At 38.0% G+C, this 18,702-nt stretch overlaps 1 protein-coding gene across 1 annotated transcript in view; it reads left to right on the top strand.

The window, feature by feature from the left end:
* The window catches only part of GALNT1 (polypeptide N-acetylgalactosaminyltransferase 1), a 77,262-nt gene extending 59,199 nt beyond the window's left edge, over positions 1 to 18,063 (top strand). Inside the window, exons 10-12 of the mRNA XM_017511388.2 lie at positions 9,444 to 9,542; positions 10,049 to 10,183; positions 16,071 to 18,063. Of these exons, the coding sequence (XP_017366877.1) occupies positions 9,444 to 9,542; positions 10,049 to 10,183; positions 16,071 to 16,217 (381 nt within the window). The 3' untranslated portion in view covers positions 16,218 to 18,063. The remainder of the gene's footprint in view (positions 1 to 9,443; positions 9,543 to 10,048; positions 10,184 to 16,070) is intronic.
* The last annotated feature ends 639 nt before the right edge of the window (positions 18,064 to 18,702 follow it).

Genomic DNA, 18,702 nt, shown 5'->3' with positions numbered 1-18,702 from the left:
CTGGGTCAAATGGAATTTCTATTTCTAGGTCCTTGAGGAATCGCCACACTGTCTTCCACAATGGTTGAACTAATTTACACTCCCACCAACAGTGTAAAAGTGTTCCTATTTCTCCAATATTTTTTAAAAATCAGAATGGTATGCAGCATGTACCATCTCCTAACCTTAATGTTTTTATAGGAAGGCTTCTTTTTAAATTAAAAATATTTGCAATACCACTCATATCCAGGAGACATCAAGAAATGTACTCAGAATGAGTATTTTGACTGGTGGATAGCTAAATGGTGGGAAGTGCAGTACTTAGTTCTGTCAGCAAGGCATCGTTTTTGCTTTGTTTTTTGTATTATACCTTAAGTTCTGGGATACATGTCCAGAACGTGCAGGTTTGTTACATAGGTATACATGTGTCATGGTGGTTTGCCACACCCATCATCTGCATTAGCTGTTTCTCCTAATGTTATTCCTCCCCTAGTCCCCCACTCCCTGACAGGCCCCAGTGTGTGATGTTCCTCTCCCTGTGTCCATGTGTTTTCACTATTCATCTCCACTTATGAGTTAGAACATGTGGTGTTTGGTTTTCTGTTCTTGTGTTAGTTTGCTGAGAATGATGGCTTCCAGCTTCATCCATGTCCCTGCAAAGGAAATGAATTTATCCTTTTTTATAATTGTATAGTAGTATTCCATGGTATATATGTGCCACATTTTCTTTATCCAGTCTATAATTGTTGGGCATTTGGGTTGGTTCCAAGTCTTTGCTATTGTGAACAGTGCTACAATAAACATACATGTGCATGTGTCTTTATAGTACAATAATTTATAATCCTTTGGGTATATACCCAGTAATGAGATTGCTGGGTCAAATACTATTTCTGGTTCTAGATCTTTGAGGAATTGCCATACTGTCTTCCACAATGGTTGAACTAATTTTCACTCCCACCAACAGTGTAAAAGCATTCCTATTTATCCATGTCCTTTCCAGCATCTGTTGTTTCCTGGCTTTTTAATGATTGCCATTCTAACTGGTGTGAGATGGTATCTCATTGTGGTTTTAATTTGCACTTCTCTAATGACCAGTGATGATGAGCTTTTTCTCATGTTTGTTGGCTGCATAAATGTCTTATTTTGAGAAGTGTCTGTTCTTAACCTTTGCGCATTTTTTGATGGNTTGGCTGCATAAATGTCTTATTTTGAGAAGTGTCTGTTCTTAACCTTTGCGCATTTTTTGATGGTTTTTTTTTTTTTTCTTGTAAATTTGTTTAATTTTGCTGTAGATTCTGGATGTTAGCTCTTTGTCAGATGGGTAGATTGCAAAAATTTTCTCGCAGTTCTGAAGGTTGCCTGTTCACTCTGGTGATTCTTTCTTTTGCTGTGCAGAAGCTCTTTAGTTTAATTAGATCCCATTTGTCTATTTTGGCTTTTGTTGCCATTGTTTTTGGTGTTTTAGTCATGAAGTCCTTGTCCATGCCTATGTCCTGAATGGTATTGTCTAGGTTTTCTTCTAGGGTTTTTATGGTTTTAGGTCTTACATTTAAGTCTTTCATCCATCTTGAGTTAATTTTTGTATAAGGTGTAAGGAAGGGATCTAGTTTCAGTTTTCTGCATATGGCTGGCCAGTTTTCCCAACACCATTTATTAAATAGGGAGTCTTTTCCTTATTGCTTGTTTTTGTCAGGTTTGTCAAAGATCAGATGGTTGTAGATGAGTGGTGTTATTTCTGGGGCCTCTGTTCTGTTCCATTTGTCTATATATCTGTTTTGGTACCAGTACCATGCTGTTTTGATTACTGTAGCCTTGTAGTATAGTTTGAAGTCAGATAGCTTGATGCCTCCAGCAGTGTCCTCTTTGCTTAGAATTGTCTTGGTATGCAGACTCTCTTTTGGTTCCATATGAAATTTAAAGAAGTTTTTTCCAATTCTGTGAAGAAAGCCAATGGTAGCTTGATGGGAATAGCATTGAATCTATAAATTACTTTAGGCAGTATGCCATTTTCACAATATTGATTCTTCCTATCCATGAGCATGGAATGTTTTTCCATTTGTTTGTGTCCTCTCTTATATCCTTGAGCAGTGGTTTGTAGTTCTCCTTGAAGAGGTCCTTCACATCTCTTGTAAATTGTATTCCTAGATATTTTATTCTCTTTGTAGCAGTTGTGAATGGCAGTTCACTCATCATTTGGCTCTCCATCTGTTACTGGTATATAGGAATGCTTGTGATTTTTGCACATTGATTTTGTAACCTGAGGCTTTGCTGAAGTTGCTTATTAGCTTAAGGAGATTTTGGGCTGAGACAGTGGGGTTTTCTAAATATACAATCATGTCATTTGCAAACAGAGACAATTTGACTTCCTCTTTTCCTATTTGAATACCCTTTATTTCCTTCTCTTGCCCAATTGCCCTGGCCAGAACTTCCAATATTATATTGAATGGGACTGGTGAGAGAGGGCATCCTTGTCTTGTGCCAGTTTTCAAAGAATGCTTCCAGTTTTTGCCCATTCAGTATGATATTGCTGTGGGTTTGTCATAAATAGCTTTTATTATTTTGAGATACATTCCATCAATACCTAGTTTATTGAGCTTTTTAGCATGAAGGGCTGTTGATTTTGTTGAAGGCCTTTTCTGCATCTATTGAGATAATCATGTGGTTTTTGTCATTGGTTCTGTTTACGTGATGGATTACATTTATTGATTTGTGTATGTTGAACCAGCCTTGCATGCCAGGGATGAAGCCGACTTGATCATGGTGGATAAGTTTTTTGATGTGCTGCTGGATTTGGTCTGCCAGTATTTCATTGAGCATTTTTACTAAGATATTCATCAGAGATATTGGCCTGAAATTTTCTTTTTTTGTTGTGTCTCTGCCAGGTTTTGGTATCAGGATGATGCTGGCCTCATAAAATGAGTTAGGGAGGATTCCCTCCTTTTCTATGGTTTGGAATCATTTCAGAAGGAATGGTACCAGCTCCTGTTTGTACCTCTGGTAGAATTCAGCTGTGAATCCATCTGGTTCTGGACGTTTTTTGGTTGGTAGGCTATTAATTACTGCCTCAATTTAAAAACCTGTTTTTGGTCTGTTGAGGGATTTGACTTCTTCCTGGCTTAGTCTTGGGAGGGTGTATGTGTTCAGGAATTTATCCATTTCTTCTAGATTTTCTAATTTATTTGCATAGAGGTTTTATAGTATTCTCTGATGGTAGTTTGTATTTCTGTGGGATCAGTGGTGATATCTCCTTTACCATTTTTTTATTGTGTCTGTTTGATTCTTCTCTCTTTTCTTCTTTATTAGTCTGGCTAGCAGTCTACTTTGTTGAGCTTTTTAAAAAACTACCTCCTGGATTTATTGATTTTTTTGAAGGGTTTTTTTTTTGTCTCTATCTTCTTTAGTTCTGCTCTGATCTTAGTTATTTCTTGTCTTCTGCTAGCTTTTGAATTTGTTTGCTCTTGCTTCTCTGGTTCTTTTAATTGTGATGTTAGGGTTTGATTTTAGATCTTTCCTGCTTTCTCTTGTGGGCATTTATTGCTATAAGTTTCCCTCTTGACACTGCTTTAAATGTGTCCCAGAGATTCTGGTACATTGTGTCTTTGTTCTCGTTTCAAAGAACATCTCTATCTCTGCCTTCATTTCATTATTTACCCAGTAGTCATTCAGAAGCAGGTTGTTCAGTTTCCGTGTAGTTGTGCGTTTTTGAGTTTTCTTAATCCTGAGTTCTAACATGATTGCACTGTGGTTTGAGAGACTGTTGTTTATTATGATTTCCATTCTTTTGCATTTGCTGAGGAGTGATTTACTTCCAATTATGTGGTCAATTTTAGAGTAAGTGCGATGTGGTGCTGAGAATGTATATTCTATTGATTTGGTATAGAGAGTTCTGTAGATGTCTGTTAGGTCCACTGGTCCAGAGCTGAGTTCAAGTCCTGGATATCCTTGTTAATTTTGTCTCATTGATGTAATATTGACAGTGGGGTGTTGTCATCTCCCACTATTATTGTGTGGGAGTCTAAGTTTCTTTGTGGGTCTCTAAGAACTTGTTTTATGAATCTGGGTGCTTCTGTATTGGGTGCATATATATTTAGGATCGTTAGCTCTTGTTGCATTGATTCCTTTATTATGTAATGCCCTTCTTTGTCTCTTTCGATATTTATTGGTTTAAAGTCTGTTTTATCAGAGATTAGGACTGCAACCCCCCCACACACTTTTTTTTTGCTTTCCATTTGCTTGGTAAAGATTCCTCCCTCTGTTTATTTTGAGTCTGTATGTGATTTTGTGTGTGAGATGGGTCTCCTGAATACAGCACATCGATGAGTCTTGACTCTTTATCCAATTGGCCAGTCTGTATCTTTTAATTTGGGCATTTACATTGGGAATTAGCCTGTATACATTTAAGGTTAATATTGTTATATATAAGTTTGATCGTGTCATTATGATGCTAGCTGGTTATTTTGCCCACTAGTTGATGCAGTTTCTTCATAGTGTTGATGGTCTTTACAATTTGGTATGTTTTTGCAGTGGCTGGTACTAGTTGTTCTTTCCATGTTTAGTGCTTCCTCTTGTAAGACAGGCCTGGTGGTGACAGAATCTCTCAGTATTTGCTTGTCTGTAAAGGATTTTATTTCTCCTTTGCTTATGAAGCTTCATTTGGCTGGATATGAAATTCTGGGTTGGAAATTCTTTTAAGATGTTGAATATTGGCCCCCATTCTCAAACTCCTAGGTTCAGGCAGTCCTATTGTCTTGGCCTCTTTAAGTGCTAGGTTTATAAACGTGGGTCAGTCACTGTGAATTGGCTCAATCTGAACTAAATTATTTTTCAAGTGACACGGCCATCATCATCTGGTATTAATTGATCACCTACCAGGATGAAGGAAGGTGTGCTTTATGCAAATGTGTATTTAACCTTAAAATCTTTTACACAACCTATTTATGAAGTAATATGTTCCACAATTAAAATAATGGATTAAAAATAATGATGTCAATTATGTGGTAAAAGAATTCCTGGAAACTGATATTATATATTTGACCCTGAGAAGAAAAGACCTTGAAATTTCTAGCTTGAATAATTGGATACGTTGTAAAAATATTAATAAAAATAGCAATATCAGGGGATGATCCAAGGTGGCCAAATAGGAACAGCTCTGGGTTGCAGCTCCCAGTAAGAACACAGAGGGTGAGTGATCACCACATTTCCAAATGAGATTTTACTACCCACAGAACAGGAGATTCCAGGGCAGAAAAGTGCCACAAGTTTCCAGCTTGGCTGTTTGCAGCAGATCTCCGCACAAAAACTCACACAAATCTGGGCGGCCGTTTCAACTAGCACAGAACACCTGGGAGACAGTCACCCATTCAACTGAAAAGAAGGGGGCTGAAACAGAGAGCTAGGTGATCTGGCTTGGCAGGTTCCACCCCACAAAGACCAGCAATCTGAAACTCTCTGGATCAAGAGTCTCACAGCAAGCACAGGTGGACCCAGGATGATCCAGCTCTGTGGTGGAAGGGCGTCCACCATTACCAAAGCAGTCTATCACTACTGAGGCAGTCCGCCATTACTGGGGCAGTTCTAACTATACCTCTATAAACAAAACTGTAAGGAAGTTCACACAGCAGCTGGGCAGAGCCCACGGTAGCGCAGCAACACCTCTGCTGGCAGACTGTGACTAGGCTACCTCCTCACTGGTCAGGGCATCTCTGAAAAAAGGCAGCAGCACATCAGGAACTTATAAATAAAGCCTACCTTCCCAGGAGAGAGGACCTGGGAGAAAAAGGTGGTTATGAGTTCCATTGCAGCAGACTTAAATGTACCTGCCCAGCAGCTCTGAATGGAACAATGGCTCTCACAACTCATCACTTGAGCTTCTATAAGGGACTGACTGTCTCCTCAAGCAGCTCCTGAACCCCCGTATATCCAAAGAGACACCTCATAAAGGAGAGCTCAGGCAGACATCTGGCAGGTACCCTTCTGGGACAAAAATAGCAGAAGAAGAAATTGGCAACAGCCGTTACTGTTCTGCAGCCACTACAGGTGATCCCCAGGCAAGCAGGGTCTCGAGTGAACCTCCAGTAGTCTTACAGCAGAGAGGCCTTACTGTTAGAAGGAAAACTAAAAAATAGAAATAACTTCATCATCAACAAAAAGGACATCCACTCAGAGACTCCATCCGAGAGTCACCAACTACAAAGACCACAGGTAGATAGATCCACAAAGATGAGAAGAAACCAGCACAAAAAGGAGGAAAATACCCAAAACCAGAATGCCTCTCCTCTTCCAAGGGATCACAACTCCTCACCAGCAACAGAACAAGGCTGGATGGAGAATGAGTCTGATGAATTGACAGAAACAGGCTTCAGAAAGTGGGTAATAACAAAATTCTCTGAGCTAAAAGAACATGTTCTAACCCAATGCAAAGAAACTAAGAACCTTGAAAAAAGATTTGATGAAATGCTAATGAGAATAAACAGCTCAGAGAAGAATATAAATGAATTGATGGAGCTGAAAAACACAACACGAGAACTTTGCAAAGCATATGCAAGTTTAAATAGCTGAATTGACCAAGCAGAAAAAAGGATATCACAGGTTGAAGGTCAACTCAGTGAAATAAAACAAGAAGGCAATACTAGAGAAAAAAGAGGGAAAAATGAACAAAGCCTCCAAGAAATATGAGATTATGTGAAAAGACCTAGTCTGCGTTTGATAGGTGTACCTGAATGTGACAGAGAGAATGAATCCAAGCTGGAAAACACTCTTCAGGATATTATCCAGGAAAACTTCCCCAACCTAGTAAGGTAGGCCAATATTCAAGTCCAGGAAATACAGAGAACACCACAAAGATATTCCTCAAGAAGAGCAACCCCAAGGCACACAATCATCAGATTCCCCAGTGTTGAAGGAAAAAATCCTAAGGGCAGCCAGAGAGAAAGGTTGGGTTACCCACAAAGGGAAGCCCATCAGACTCACAGCAGATCTCTCTGCAGAAACCCTAAAGGCCAGAAGAGAGTGGGGGCCAATATTCAGCATCCTTAAAGAAAAGAACTTTCAACCTAGAATTTCATATCCAGCCAAACTAAGCTTCACAAGCGAAGGAGAAATAAAATCCTTTACGAACAAGCAATTACTCAGAGATTTCATCACCACCAGGCCTGCCTTATAAGAGCTCCTGAAAGAAGCACTAAACATAGAAAGGAACAACCAGTAACAGCCACTCCAAAAATGTACCAAATGGTAAAGAGCATCGGCACAATGAAGAAACTGCATCAACTAATGGGCTAATATCCAGAATCTACAAAGAACTAAAACAGATTTACAAGAAAATAACAAAGAATCCCATTCAAAAGTGGGCAAAGGATATGAACAGATACTTTACAAAAGAAGACATACATGAGGCCAACAAACATATGAAAAAATGCTCATCACTGGTCATTAGAGAAATGCAGATCAAAACCACACTGAGATACCATCTCACACCAGTTAGAATGGCAATCATTAAAAAATCGGGAGACAACAGATGCTGGAGAGGATGTGGAAAAATAGGAACACTCTTACACTGTTGGTGGGGGTGTAAATTACTTTAACCATTGTGGAAGACAGTGTGGTGATTCCTCAAAGACCTAGAAATAGAAATTCCATTTGACTCATCAATCCCATTACTGAGTATATATCCAAAGGATTATAAATCATTCTATTTTAAGGACACATGCACACGTATGTTCATTGCAGCACTGTTTACAATAGCAAAGACTTGGAAACAACCCAAATGCCCATCGATAACAGACTGGACAGGGAAAATGTGGCACATATACACCATGGAACACTATGCAGCCATAAAAAATGATGAATGTGTGTCCTTTGTAGGGACATGGATGAATCTGGAAACCATCATTCTCAGCAAACTGACACAAGAATAGAAAATCAAACACTGCATGTTCTCACTCATAGGCGGGTGTGAACAATGAGAACACATGGACGGAGGGAGGGGAGCATCACTCACTGGGGTCTGTTGGTGGGGGTAGGGGAGGAACAGTCAGGGGTAGGGAGGTTGGGAAGGGATAACATGAGGAGAAATGCCAGATAAAAGTGAGGGGGATGGAGGCAGCAAACCTCATTGCCATGTATGTATCTATACAGTAGTCCTACATGTTCTGCACATGTACCCCAGAACCTAAAGTACAATAAAATATATTTTTTATAAACATTGATATCAGGAAAATGGGAAAATTTTGGAGGAATAAAAATGAGATTTGTTTCAAGTAGCAGTTCTCAAGGGGGGATGGGACGGGGACATATTAAAATGTGAAGATGATGAAGTGTTCATATTAGAAAATAGAAAAATCCTGTTTTCAATGAACCGATTTTGAGATTTTGGTGGAATAGTAAGATAGATGTGACTAGTGGTAAAGTGACAGTGCAGATTATTTATTACTGTCTCTGAGCCCAGTCATGCTGGACTCTGAATTAGGTGCCTTGATACGTTGTCTTACAAGCATCAGCATAGAGCTGACATTACCCCAGAGTTCCTGATCTCAAAAGGTTTAGGCAACTTTTATTTAAACCTGAGTCTTTTATGCCAGAACCCTCCTTTTTTATTCCTGGCTGCTTGGGAATATTGGAATAATATGCAAACTATGTATTTATTTATAGAAGTAACTGGCTTATATGTGATTTTAACTTTACCCCTACTTTATCTATCACACAAAAGTAGTTACCTTTTTAAAAAAACCTGTATGACACAACAGACGTAGTTTCCCTTCTGGCTTAAGCTGCTGACAACACCGTACATGGGAATAGATTTAAGACTTTCAGATGTCTGTTAATTTGCCCTATGCTTTTAAAGTGTAACAGTTTAGAGGAAACAAAATATCAAGGGGCATTACTTAAAATATCGCTTCTAATTCTGATGACTGACTTAAATTCCTTTTATGTAATCCACAAATGTCTAGTGAAAGAGTAGCATTTGTACCACATTATGCTTAAACTTCCAGGTAAGACAAGTTCCAAGCTCTGACTAGACTTACCTTTGTCTCTCCTATACCATCAGAGTAGTTATCAAAATTGTTTTTAATTAATAAGTTATACATTTGCCTATAGTAATAAAATTATGTGTGTCACTGGGTATATCTTGATTGATAATAGTGTCTTCAGGGAGTTAATTGCTTTAAATTATTAACCAAAGTAGAGTTTGTTGAACTCAATACAAATTTGAAAGGAATAGCTTGAAAAAAAAATGAAAAAAAAAATATTAAGGATTTCCCCCCATAAACACAGAAATTATGTAGACAGTTTGTAAGACCTTTCTAGACCAATGAGTTTTAGATAGCCAGAGAGTGATAGGCCAATTGGCCATTTCAGAGTAGTGCCAGGGAAAGTTTAGGTTGTTTTTTAGTGTATCTGTGTGTGTTTGTCTGTCCAGTTAACTTCTCCAACTCCTGATATTTTCATTATTCATTGTCCCGTAGATACGAAACGTGGAAACAAATCAGTGTCTAGATAACATGGCCAGAAAAGAGAATGAAAAAGTTGGAATTTTTAATTGCCATGGTATGGGGGGTAATCAGGTGAGTATCTCAATAAACTCTTAAAAGGGATAATTTTCAGATTTGTTTTTACTTTGCCTTTTGTATCCCACGACATTGTTCCGGAAATATTTTCCTTCCTTTAAGAGAAAATAATAAAGACTTTTAGGTGAAGGAAGCTTTCAATCCAGTGATTTTTTTTTTTAAATGAAATATTTGTGAAAGGCCCATTGTAAGAACTATATTTACATTGCTGAGCACAAAATTAATTTTTCCCTTTTTATTCAAACAGATGACAACCCTTGACAATACAGTCAGTGTATAGAGAGCTCAAGGTCATTTTTGCTTCACCTTGTAAGCAAGAAAATTAGTAACATAACGTCAACGTAAATTAGTGGTAGCTTTTCTGAATCACTTTGTCCTTCATTACTAAAGTACAGAAATCATGTACCTTGAAGTATTTGTATTTTCCCTGACAGATAATTGGGTATCTAAAATGCTGACTAATTTGGTTTTTTCTGTTTATATGCGTGCATTTTTATTTCCAGGTTTTCTCTTACACTGCCAACAAAGAAATTAGAACAGATGACCTTTGCTTGGATGTCTCCAAACTTAATGGCCCAGTTACAATGCTCAAATGCCACCACCTAAAAGGCAACCAACTGTGGGAGTATGACCCAGTGGTAAGTTATGCAGTTGCCTATAGGAATAAAATTGTGTGTGTCACTGGGTATATTTGTATACTTTATAACTAAAGGAATGAATTCTTGTGGACTTTGAATATGGATCAAACTTTTCTTATACACTAAATATTGACAGGTAGGAAAAATAAGTAAAATGAACATGTTTTAATATCCCTAATAATTAAATTTTAGTCTTACAAAATTACAGTTGCCGCCAATCCCTGGGACCTTGTTTACTGAATAGCCACCGTTCCTTCTGTATGTCTTCAAGTTCTATAGTCTAGCTTGGAAGAAATGAGGCAGAAAGTAGGCTTTTAAAATTACTTAATTAAACACTTAAGTGAAAGGTAAGTTTTAATTAATGAAGTTCTCTGGCTTGTGATGATTTCTTAGTGACATATGTAACAGAACCTTTCATATTTATCTTTCCTTTTGTCTAGAACTTTGTTCTCCAATAGGCTAACACGGAGGTACTTAAAAGCATCTGTGGTAAACCTCTTTCCACCTATCTGCCTAATTTTTTAACTTGTGCGTTTGCCTTGTCATTCTGGAACCAGCACCAACATAATTTAATATCTCTTTCTCTGGTTCTTTTTAATTTGGCTTACCTTCTCTAAGGCATGTAGTGCCACTAAGCAGGTGATTTTTTTTTTTTTTTTTTTTAGACAGGGTCTTGCTCTGTCACCCAGGCTGGAGTGCAATGCTGCAATCACAGCTCCCACAACCTCCACCTCCCAGGCTCAAGCTCTCCTCCCACCTCAGCCTCCAGCTATCCTCCTGCCTCAGCCTCCAGAAGAGCTGGGACCACAGGCATATATCATCATGCCCAGCTAATTTTTGTAATTTTGTGGAGACAGAGTTTCACCGTGTTGTCCAGGCTGGGCTTGAACTCTTGGACTCAAGCGATTCACCCACCTCACCCTCCCAAAGTGCTGGGATGAGCCATCATGCCTGGCCTGATATTTTTTCTTTTTCTTTTTTTGAGACGAAGCCTTGCTCTTGTTGCCCATGCTGGAGTGGAGTGGCACGATCTCAGCTACTGCAACTTCCACCTCCCGGGTTCAAGCTATTCTCCTGCCTCAACCTCTTGAGTAGCTGGGATTACAGGTGCCCGCCACCATGCCTGGCTAATTTTTGTACTTTTAGTAGAGATGAGGTTTCGCCATGTTGGCCAGGCTGATCTCAAATTCCTGACCTCAGGTGATCCGCCTGCCTCAGCCTCCCAAAGTGATAGGATTACAGGCATGAGCCATTGCACCCGTCCTGGCCTGATATTTGCATATCCTCTTATCCCTTCACCATATGATGCACTACTCTTTAGGTTCTTGTCTTAAGTTTGTTTTCTGTTCCTTTTGTTGGCTAGTCTGTCTCTCCTTCATCCTTAAATGGAGATGTCCAAAGTTATGGCATTGGCTGTCTTTCCTTCCTATACTGTGTCATACACCAACCATGTTCTACTTTAATCATCAATATGCTTTTCCATGAACATACCCTGTACTTTCCAAGTTTACATCTAACACTCTTCCCTGACAAACCTTACCCATTCTTAAGAACCCAGCTTTGACATCACTTCCATGAATGCCAGCCTGAAATTAATAACTCTGTCAATCCTAATTCAGTAATCTCTGACCTCTATAAATCTGTACTTCTTTGTAGTTATCTGTCTAGCAGTTTTTTCTCCACTATTAGATTCTTAGATCCTAGAAGACAGAGATCATCTTTTATAAATCCTGGGTCTTTCACAATATCAGATTATAGAAAAAATAATATTACCTATAATAATAGCTCAGTTAATATGGCCATTGGAAATGGCCTGAATATTCTGTTTCAGGGTTTCCCATGGTATGTGCTACTGCCATTTTGTGTGTGACTGCTGCATGCATTGCAGGGTGTGTAGCATCTCTGGCTCCAGATAGTATGTGCGAGTGGCACCCCATAGCCATTGTGACAACCACAAAATTTTTAAAGTGAAAAAGCCTCTGGAAAATGACAGTATATTAACTAGGCAATATTTATTAAAATCTATTTATGACAGCTAAAACAAATAGGGATTTATTTTTATTACATAAGTCTAGAGGTAAGTAAATTCAGTGGCATAGTGATTATAACATTGTTGTAATATTCTTAGCTTTTCCTTGTGGCCACAAGATGGCTGCTACAGCTCTGACTATCACATCCCAACTCCAAGCAGAAAGAAAAGGGGAAGGGGAATGGTACACTACCACATGTGTTACTCTTTATTAGCAAAGCAAAAGCTTTTTCTGGAACCCCATTAGCATGCTGTACCTATGTCTTATGGAACAGAACTTCATCCCATAGTGACCTCTAGCTGCAGAGGAAGCTGGGAACGCAAGTTTTGGTTTTCTAGTCGTTAGAGTGTGAGATAGTCAAGAGATACATGGATTGGGAAGGACTGTTGGCTAGCCAATCTACACACTCTACCACAACAGTATTCCAAAAGTAAATGTTTGATAAGACAGGTAAGCAGCTGGAGATAGTTTAGAGAATTTAGAAAGAGCCATTTACAAGTGTAAAGTTTTAAAACTTCTAGATAACTTTGCAAGGCTTTTTCCCTCTGAGATAAAACATTAATGCCACGGGTTGATTTCTCCCAGAAGCAGACTATAAGATAAAGTTGAACATTCAGGATGTTTATTAAGGAGCACTTTTTGGGTTAAAATCTGTTAAAGGAGTACATTTTTCTCCCTGGGCAGAGGGAGAAGTTGAATTGCATTGCAGCTCCAACAGCCTGAGCAGACTGCAGGGGAAGCACTGGAGGGGAACAGCCCATCAGAATTGTCCTGCCTCCATCCATTGAAAACTTAACAGTATAGAAAAATATCAGAAGAGTTAAGTCAGTAATCTGTAATCTAAACCCAAAATCATGAACACTCAGATTTCAAAGGAACCTAGAAATTAAACCCAGGATACTTTTTATACAAGTAGAAATTGAAGCTCAGAATGGAAATTAATTGCCCAGGGTCCCAGAGCAGGTAAATAGTGTAACTAGATCTCAAGTCTGTAACTCTTTATTCTTAATCCAGGTTTCTTTGCACAATACCATGCTATTTTTGATTAATAGTTTTGAATCTTACTTATATTACATTTTACATAAAATTTATAAGGCACTGGGCTCTTTTGCTTTGACTACTTGTATCTGTCCTTTTTGGAATAAAATGCAGATTTTAGACCTAGTTGCATCTAGAGATTAGGAGGTGGGCAAATTATTTTCTTCTAGGATGCAGGTACACTTTACTCAATGATTAATTATAGCTTTTATCCTCTTCGTAAAGGTTACAGTTAAATGCTTGTCACTTGCTTGTCCTGTTGCCTTAGTCCAGCTCTCTCTGGATGGAAACTAGCTGGTGTTGCCTGGGTCCTCTGAGGAGTGCTGTGATGACAGCTCCCTACCCTGCAGAGTTCGAAGCCACAAGACTTTATGCCTGCTATCAGCAGCCAGAGTTGTATCTGGAACAGTGTTCTCCATCAGAGTCCAGGCCTCCTGGGGGTGCTGCTCATCTCCCAAGTTATGGGGATTCTGTCATGATGTTGAACAGTTAAATACTCAGCACAGAGCAATAACCTGTATCTTTGTGATTTTTTTTTTTTTTTTTCAGATGGAGTTTCACTCTTGTTACCCAGGCTGGAGTGCAATGGCGCGATCTTGGCTCACTGCAGCCTCCGCCTCCTGGGTTCAGGCAATTCTCCTGCCTCAGTCTCCTGAGTAGCTGAGATTACAGGCACGCGCCACCATGCCCAGCTAATTTTTGTATTTTTGTATTTTTAGTAGAGACAGGGTTTCACCACGTTGACCAGGATGGTCTCAATCTCTTGACCTCATGATCCACCGGCCTCGGCCTCCCGAAGTGCTGGGATTACAGGCGTGAGCCACCGTGCCTGGCCCTGTGATGGGTTTATTTTAATGATTTTAAGTGAAATGCACATTTTTAGAAATTAGGTTGAGAGAGACCAAGTCTCCCAACTAAATTTTTTGTTGTGCTTAGTTGGGGATTTTTTTGTTTTTAGTAATAGTGACCATGGGCCTGATGAGGGAGGCCACGGGGATAAGCTTTGGGGGAACTCCTGGAATGTTTGAGAGGTTCTGTTGCTGCTGTCTTTCCTGAGACTGAAGGCATTGGCAGCAATGTGCACGCTGAGCTGGAGCACTCTGGCTGCTGGATGTGTCCATGACTGCTCAGGACGTTGCTTGGATGTTGTGTTTTCCAATAATAAGCATTAGTCTACGAATGCAGATTACCATTGTATGTAAATGTAATTGTACCATTAATTAGGTATTTGCTGATAAATGGTACAATTACATTTACGTACAATGGGATAGGGAGCACTTTATGTACATTATCTCAGTGTTTCCTTATAAAAACCCATGAGGTATTTTTGTCCTCTCTTTAAAGATAAGGAAACTGGGTCTCAAAGAATTTAAGTTTTTGCTCAGAAGCATATAGTTGGTATGTAACCAATGTAGAAATCACCCCAGGAATGTCTGACTGCAAAGCCCCTCCTCTCAACTAATAAACTACACAAAGTCTGCATTTAAAAAAAAGAATATCCCACAGCCGTGCTGACTGTCTTCCAGGTTCTAGTCTTAGGTTTGCAAGTGTTAAAGATAGAATCCTGAACCTAAAGACAGTGTCGATATTGACACCTGCAAAGGGAGACCGTCACCTGCCAGGTCCTACTTTGACCACAACACAGAATAATGAATGACTGGAAGCCCAAGTAGTTGTAAACAATTATTAGATTTTGTTTTAAGTTCTGATAGATGCAAAAGAGGCCTCATGAAAATGAAATATTTCAGATAAAAGAACTACATTAAAATAGAGCCATGAGTAAAATAATCAGATAACTACGTGTTAAACATTTTACATTTGTAAATTAATTGTAAATTAATGCTTAATGCAAATTCCTGTGTACAGCTACTTTAAAGTCCTTAACATGACCAGAGCAAATGATCACAATCATTGGTGTGGATCATTGTAACTATCTGTCTGTTAATTCTTACCTGCCCTGCCCTTTCAAAATTATCCTATTAACATGTTGCAGCATCAAATCTAGAACTTAAATAACTAGATTAAATATATGGCTATGTCTACTAACCATTTATTAAGAATCTCCTTTGTAGTTGAGGCACTATGTACTTTATCTTCATTACCTGTGTACTGTCCCAAAATCTGCTCAAAATATGTAATGTGATCCTGAGTTTTAAAAGGAGAAAATTCAAGTTACCCAGGCTGTGAACTCAACTCCACATTCCTGTGCTTTTCTTTCTGTACCACATCATCTCCTTTAACCACCAGGATAGCCTCTGGGTTTGCTATGGACATAGGCGTAAGACTGATTGTATGTAATCTCAGCTGTCCCAACATTCTTACGATTTTGAGTTATCAGAAAGACCTGAGTTTCTAAAAACTTGAGCTTGGAATCACAGAATTAGCTTTAACAGCCTTATCACAGAGAAATGAAACAATTTTGAAATAGCTGTTTGAAAATAGGTTGAGAATCCTAAATTAGGAACCACTAATCTGGTCTTTTTTTGTTGTTTAGGAAACTGAAGCACAAAAAAAGAGAAACTTCTCATAGTGCTACAGAGCTTATGCCAGAATTAGGACTTAGAATTTAGGTCATCTTGCTGCAAGTCAAGTGCATACTATTGGACCCCAGTGTCTTTCTCCCTCCCTCATACCTCTTTATCTATCTAATCTATCACCTTCATTTTCTCCATTGTCTTTTTAATAATGTATATTTAAAAACAAAACAAACAAAAAAAACACCTTTTCTACAGAGGAATTTCATAATCACCAAAACTGATGCTTGAGGTGTTTTGTTTTCTTCCACTCTCCTGTTAAGGTTTTTTTTCTGTTATTTTCAGAAATTAACCCTGCAGCATGTGAACAGTAATCAGTGCCTGGATAAAGCCACAGAAGAGGATAGCCAGGTGCCCAGCATCAGAGACTGCAATGGAAGTCGGTCCCAGCAGTGGCTTCTTCGAAACGTCACCCTGCCAGAAATATTCTGAGACCAAATTTACAAAAAAATGAAAAAAATAAGGATTGACTGGGCTACCTCAGCATACATTTCTGCCACATTCTTAAGTAGCAAAAAAGGAAAAGTGCTTTCCTTCTCCTGGATGTAAGGTTTATCAGCCATTAAAACTTAAACTTCTTTAGCTTTTCACTAGCTGTGAACCAGCCTTCCTGTCCACTGACGTGAAACTGCATAGTAATGAGACTGTGCACACTGATGTTTACAAGATTGAGAGTCTTTCTCTGAAAATCATGCTAAAGAATATTGAGACAATGAAAAAAGTCAACAAAATATGCTTTCTGGAGAAGTATACCTTTTATGGTTTGCTTGCACATCAGTAATTTCTGCTGAATGTGCTGCCATAATGAAGAGATTTCCAAGATTTTCTTTCCTGATTAGAACTGGTAGCCAGTATATTAAATATTGATATTGAAATAAATGAACTGGAACCAGACACAGAACCATGAAAACAAGATTTTTACAACAATAACAACAACAAACTATATTAAACAGGGTTTAAAGGAAATTAAAACAGAACTATGAGAAGTACAATTTGTTATAGTATAGTATCAAATTTCTATATAGATTTTATACCTCAGTGGGGAAAAATAACTGATTCCTATGACATTCATTTTATTTTCATCTGTGAGAGTCATGGATGCTTTTATTTTCCTTGGGGTGCTGAAATTGAGCTGAAAAAAAAAAAACTCTTTGAATATAGTTTTAATTTCTCTCTACAGTTTTTTTTTGTTTGTTTGTTTGGTTTCTGGGCTGAAATTTGGAATTGTAATTTTTAATTGCCTTCAGAATTTAACATAATGTCCAGTCTCAACTGAACAAGTGTTTCAGTTGTTCTTGGGTCAACTGGCTTACAGATTTATGAGTGCACATACACACACACAAATTTCTTATCATTTTCAACTTCTTGACCCACCTGATTTTGCTTAATACCCAGGATTCATACTACTGTACCACAGATTTGTTTTCACAGCAATAAATCTTCAGTTCTTTGTTTATGATTCCACTTAACAGAAAGCCTGCAGAAGTGATTTATTATTTGGGTATTTGGAGACAATATATTTGATGGTTTTTTGGAAAACCTTTTTCACTCCATACTCAGATATGCTTCATTGTCAAGTGCATATTTAGATTATTGAATTGTAATGTTTATCTGCTGCTTTTTTAAAAAATAAAATTTGACTGAAAATGTTTAATTGGCATTTTTTAATGACTTAGCCAAAGAAGTGCAGCTGTTACTCCATATTAATAGGCTTGCATTTCTTTTCTAAATTTTATTGGGCTAAATCAGTTTTATTTTTCTGATTTTTAATACCACAGAATCACCTGTGTGTCAATTAAAAGTTGTCAATTAAAAAGTAATCTTGTAATCTCATAGAAGGAATCTCATTAAGACATTTTTTCTGATATGTAGAGCAGTCTGTTGGCAAAAATGCATATATTTTCTTTCGTATCTGTAAAATTATATTTAATGGAATTCTTTTCTTTGATTATCAAGGACTTTCACTGCAGGCAGTGCTATTTCTTGTGCCTAAGAATGTTTCCGAAAGTCACATCGTTAATTATACTTGCCAGGTTGAGTGTACACAGAGTTTCTCATATCCTGTTCAAGTTAATCAACATCAAGCACATGGGGATGCTTTAGGGTGAGGCTATAGTACAAAATGCATAAACCACGTCCCCAGGAAATTTGAAAGGAAGCAGGTGCTGGATGGAATTTTTTTTTTCCTTTTCCATGAGCTGTGTTAATTCTATCTCCAGTAGGCCTAATGCCTGAATAAGCAAGATGTCTAATCAATAAATTATTTTCATGCTCAGAATTTCAGGTTTTTGTACTCCAGCATTGCTTGGTCTTATTTCTTACTGTATGAAAGCCTAACAGCAATGTGATTTAAGGTTTTGTTTTGTTTTTTAAGTGGGGGATGTAAGTGATTTAATTCATGGGTACTTTTAGAACCTGACAGATAATCCTATTGCCTTTATTTTTCTAATTAAAGAATTCCTAAATACTTTGAAAATATAAACTATTCCTGAATAGTTGTGACTTAAATTGGTTTTTATTTGAAGTTAGAGTGGATCCTGGTTTATCATAATTATTTGTAATTAGGCAGATGCTTATCACTCTATTATAAATCAAATTGGGAAGAAAAGAATGAAAAAACAATGACTGGGTATTGGCTCATACCTATAATTCCAGCATTTTGGGAAGCTGACACTGTAGGACCACTTGAGGCCAGGAGTTTGAGGTTGCAGTGAGCTATGATGGTGCCACTACACTCCAGTCTGGGCAACACAGAAGAGACCATGTCTCTTAAAAAAAAAAAAAAAAGAAAATGAAGGATGAAAAAAGGGATTATTATTTAACCAGTGAAGAATTTATAAATGTGACAATTAAGGATAATTTGAATCTCTCACATCTATTCACCCCACTCCAGTCCCAGTCTTTTTTTAATATGTCT

The sequence above is a fragment of the Cebus imitator genome, unplaced genomic scaffold (assembly GCF_001604975.1).
Source record: "Cebus imitator isolate Cc_AM_T3 unplaced genomic scaffold, Cebus_imitator-1.0 Scaffold448, whole genome shotgun sequence".
Taxonomy (NCBI): domain Eukaryota; kingdom Metazoa; phylum Chordata; class Mammalia; order Primates; family Cebidae; genus Cebus; species Cebus imitator.
This window is presented reverse-complemented; position numbering and strand designations above follow the sequence as displayed.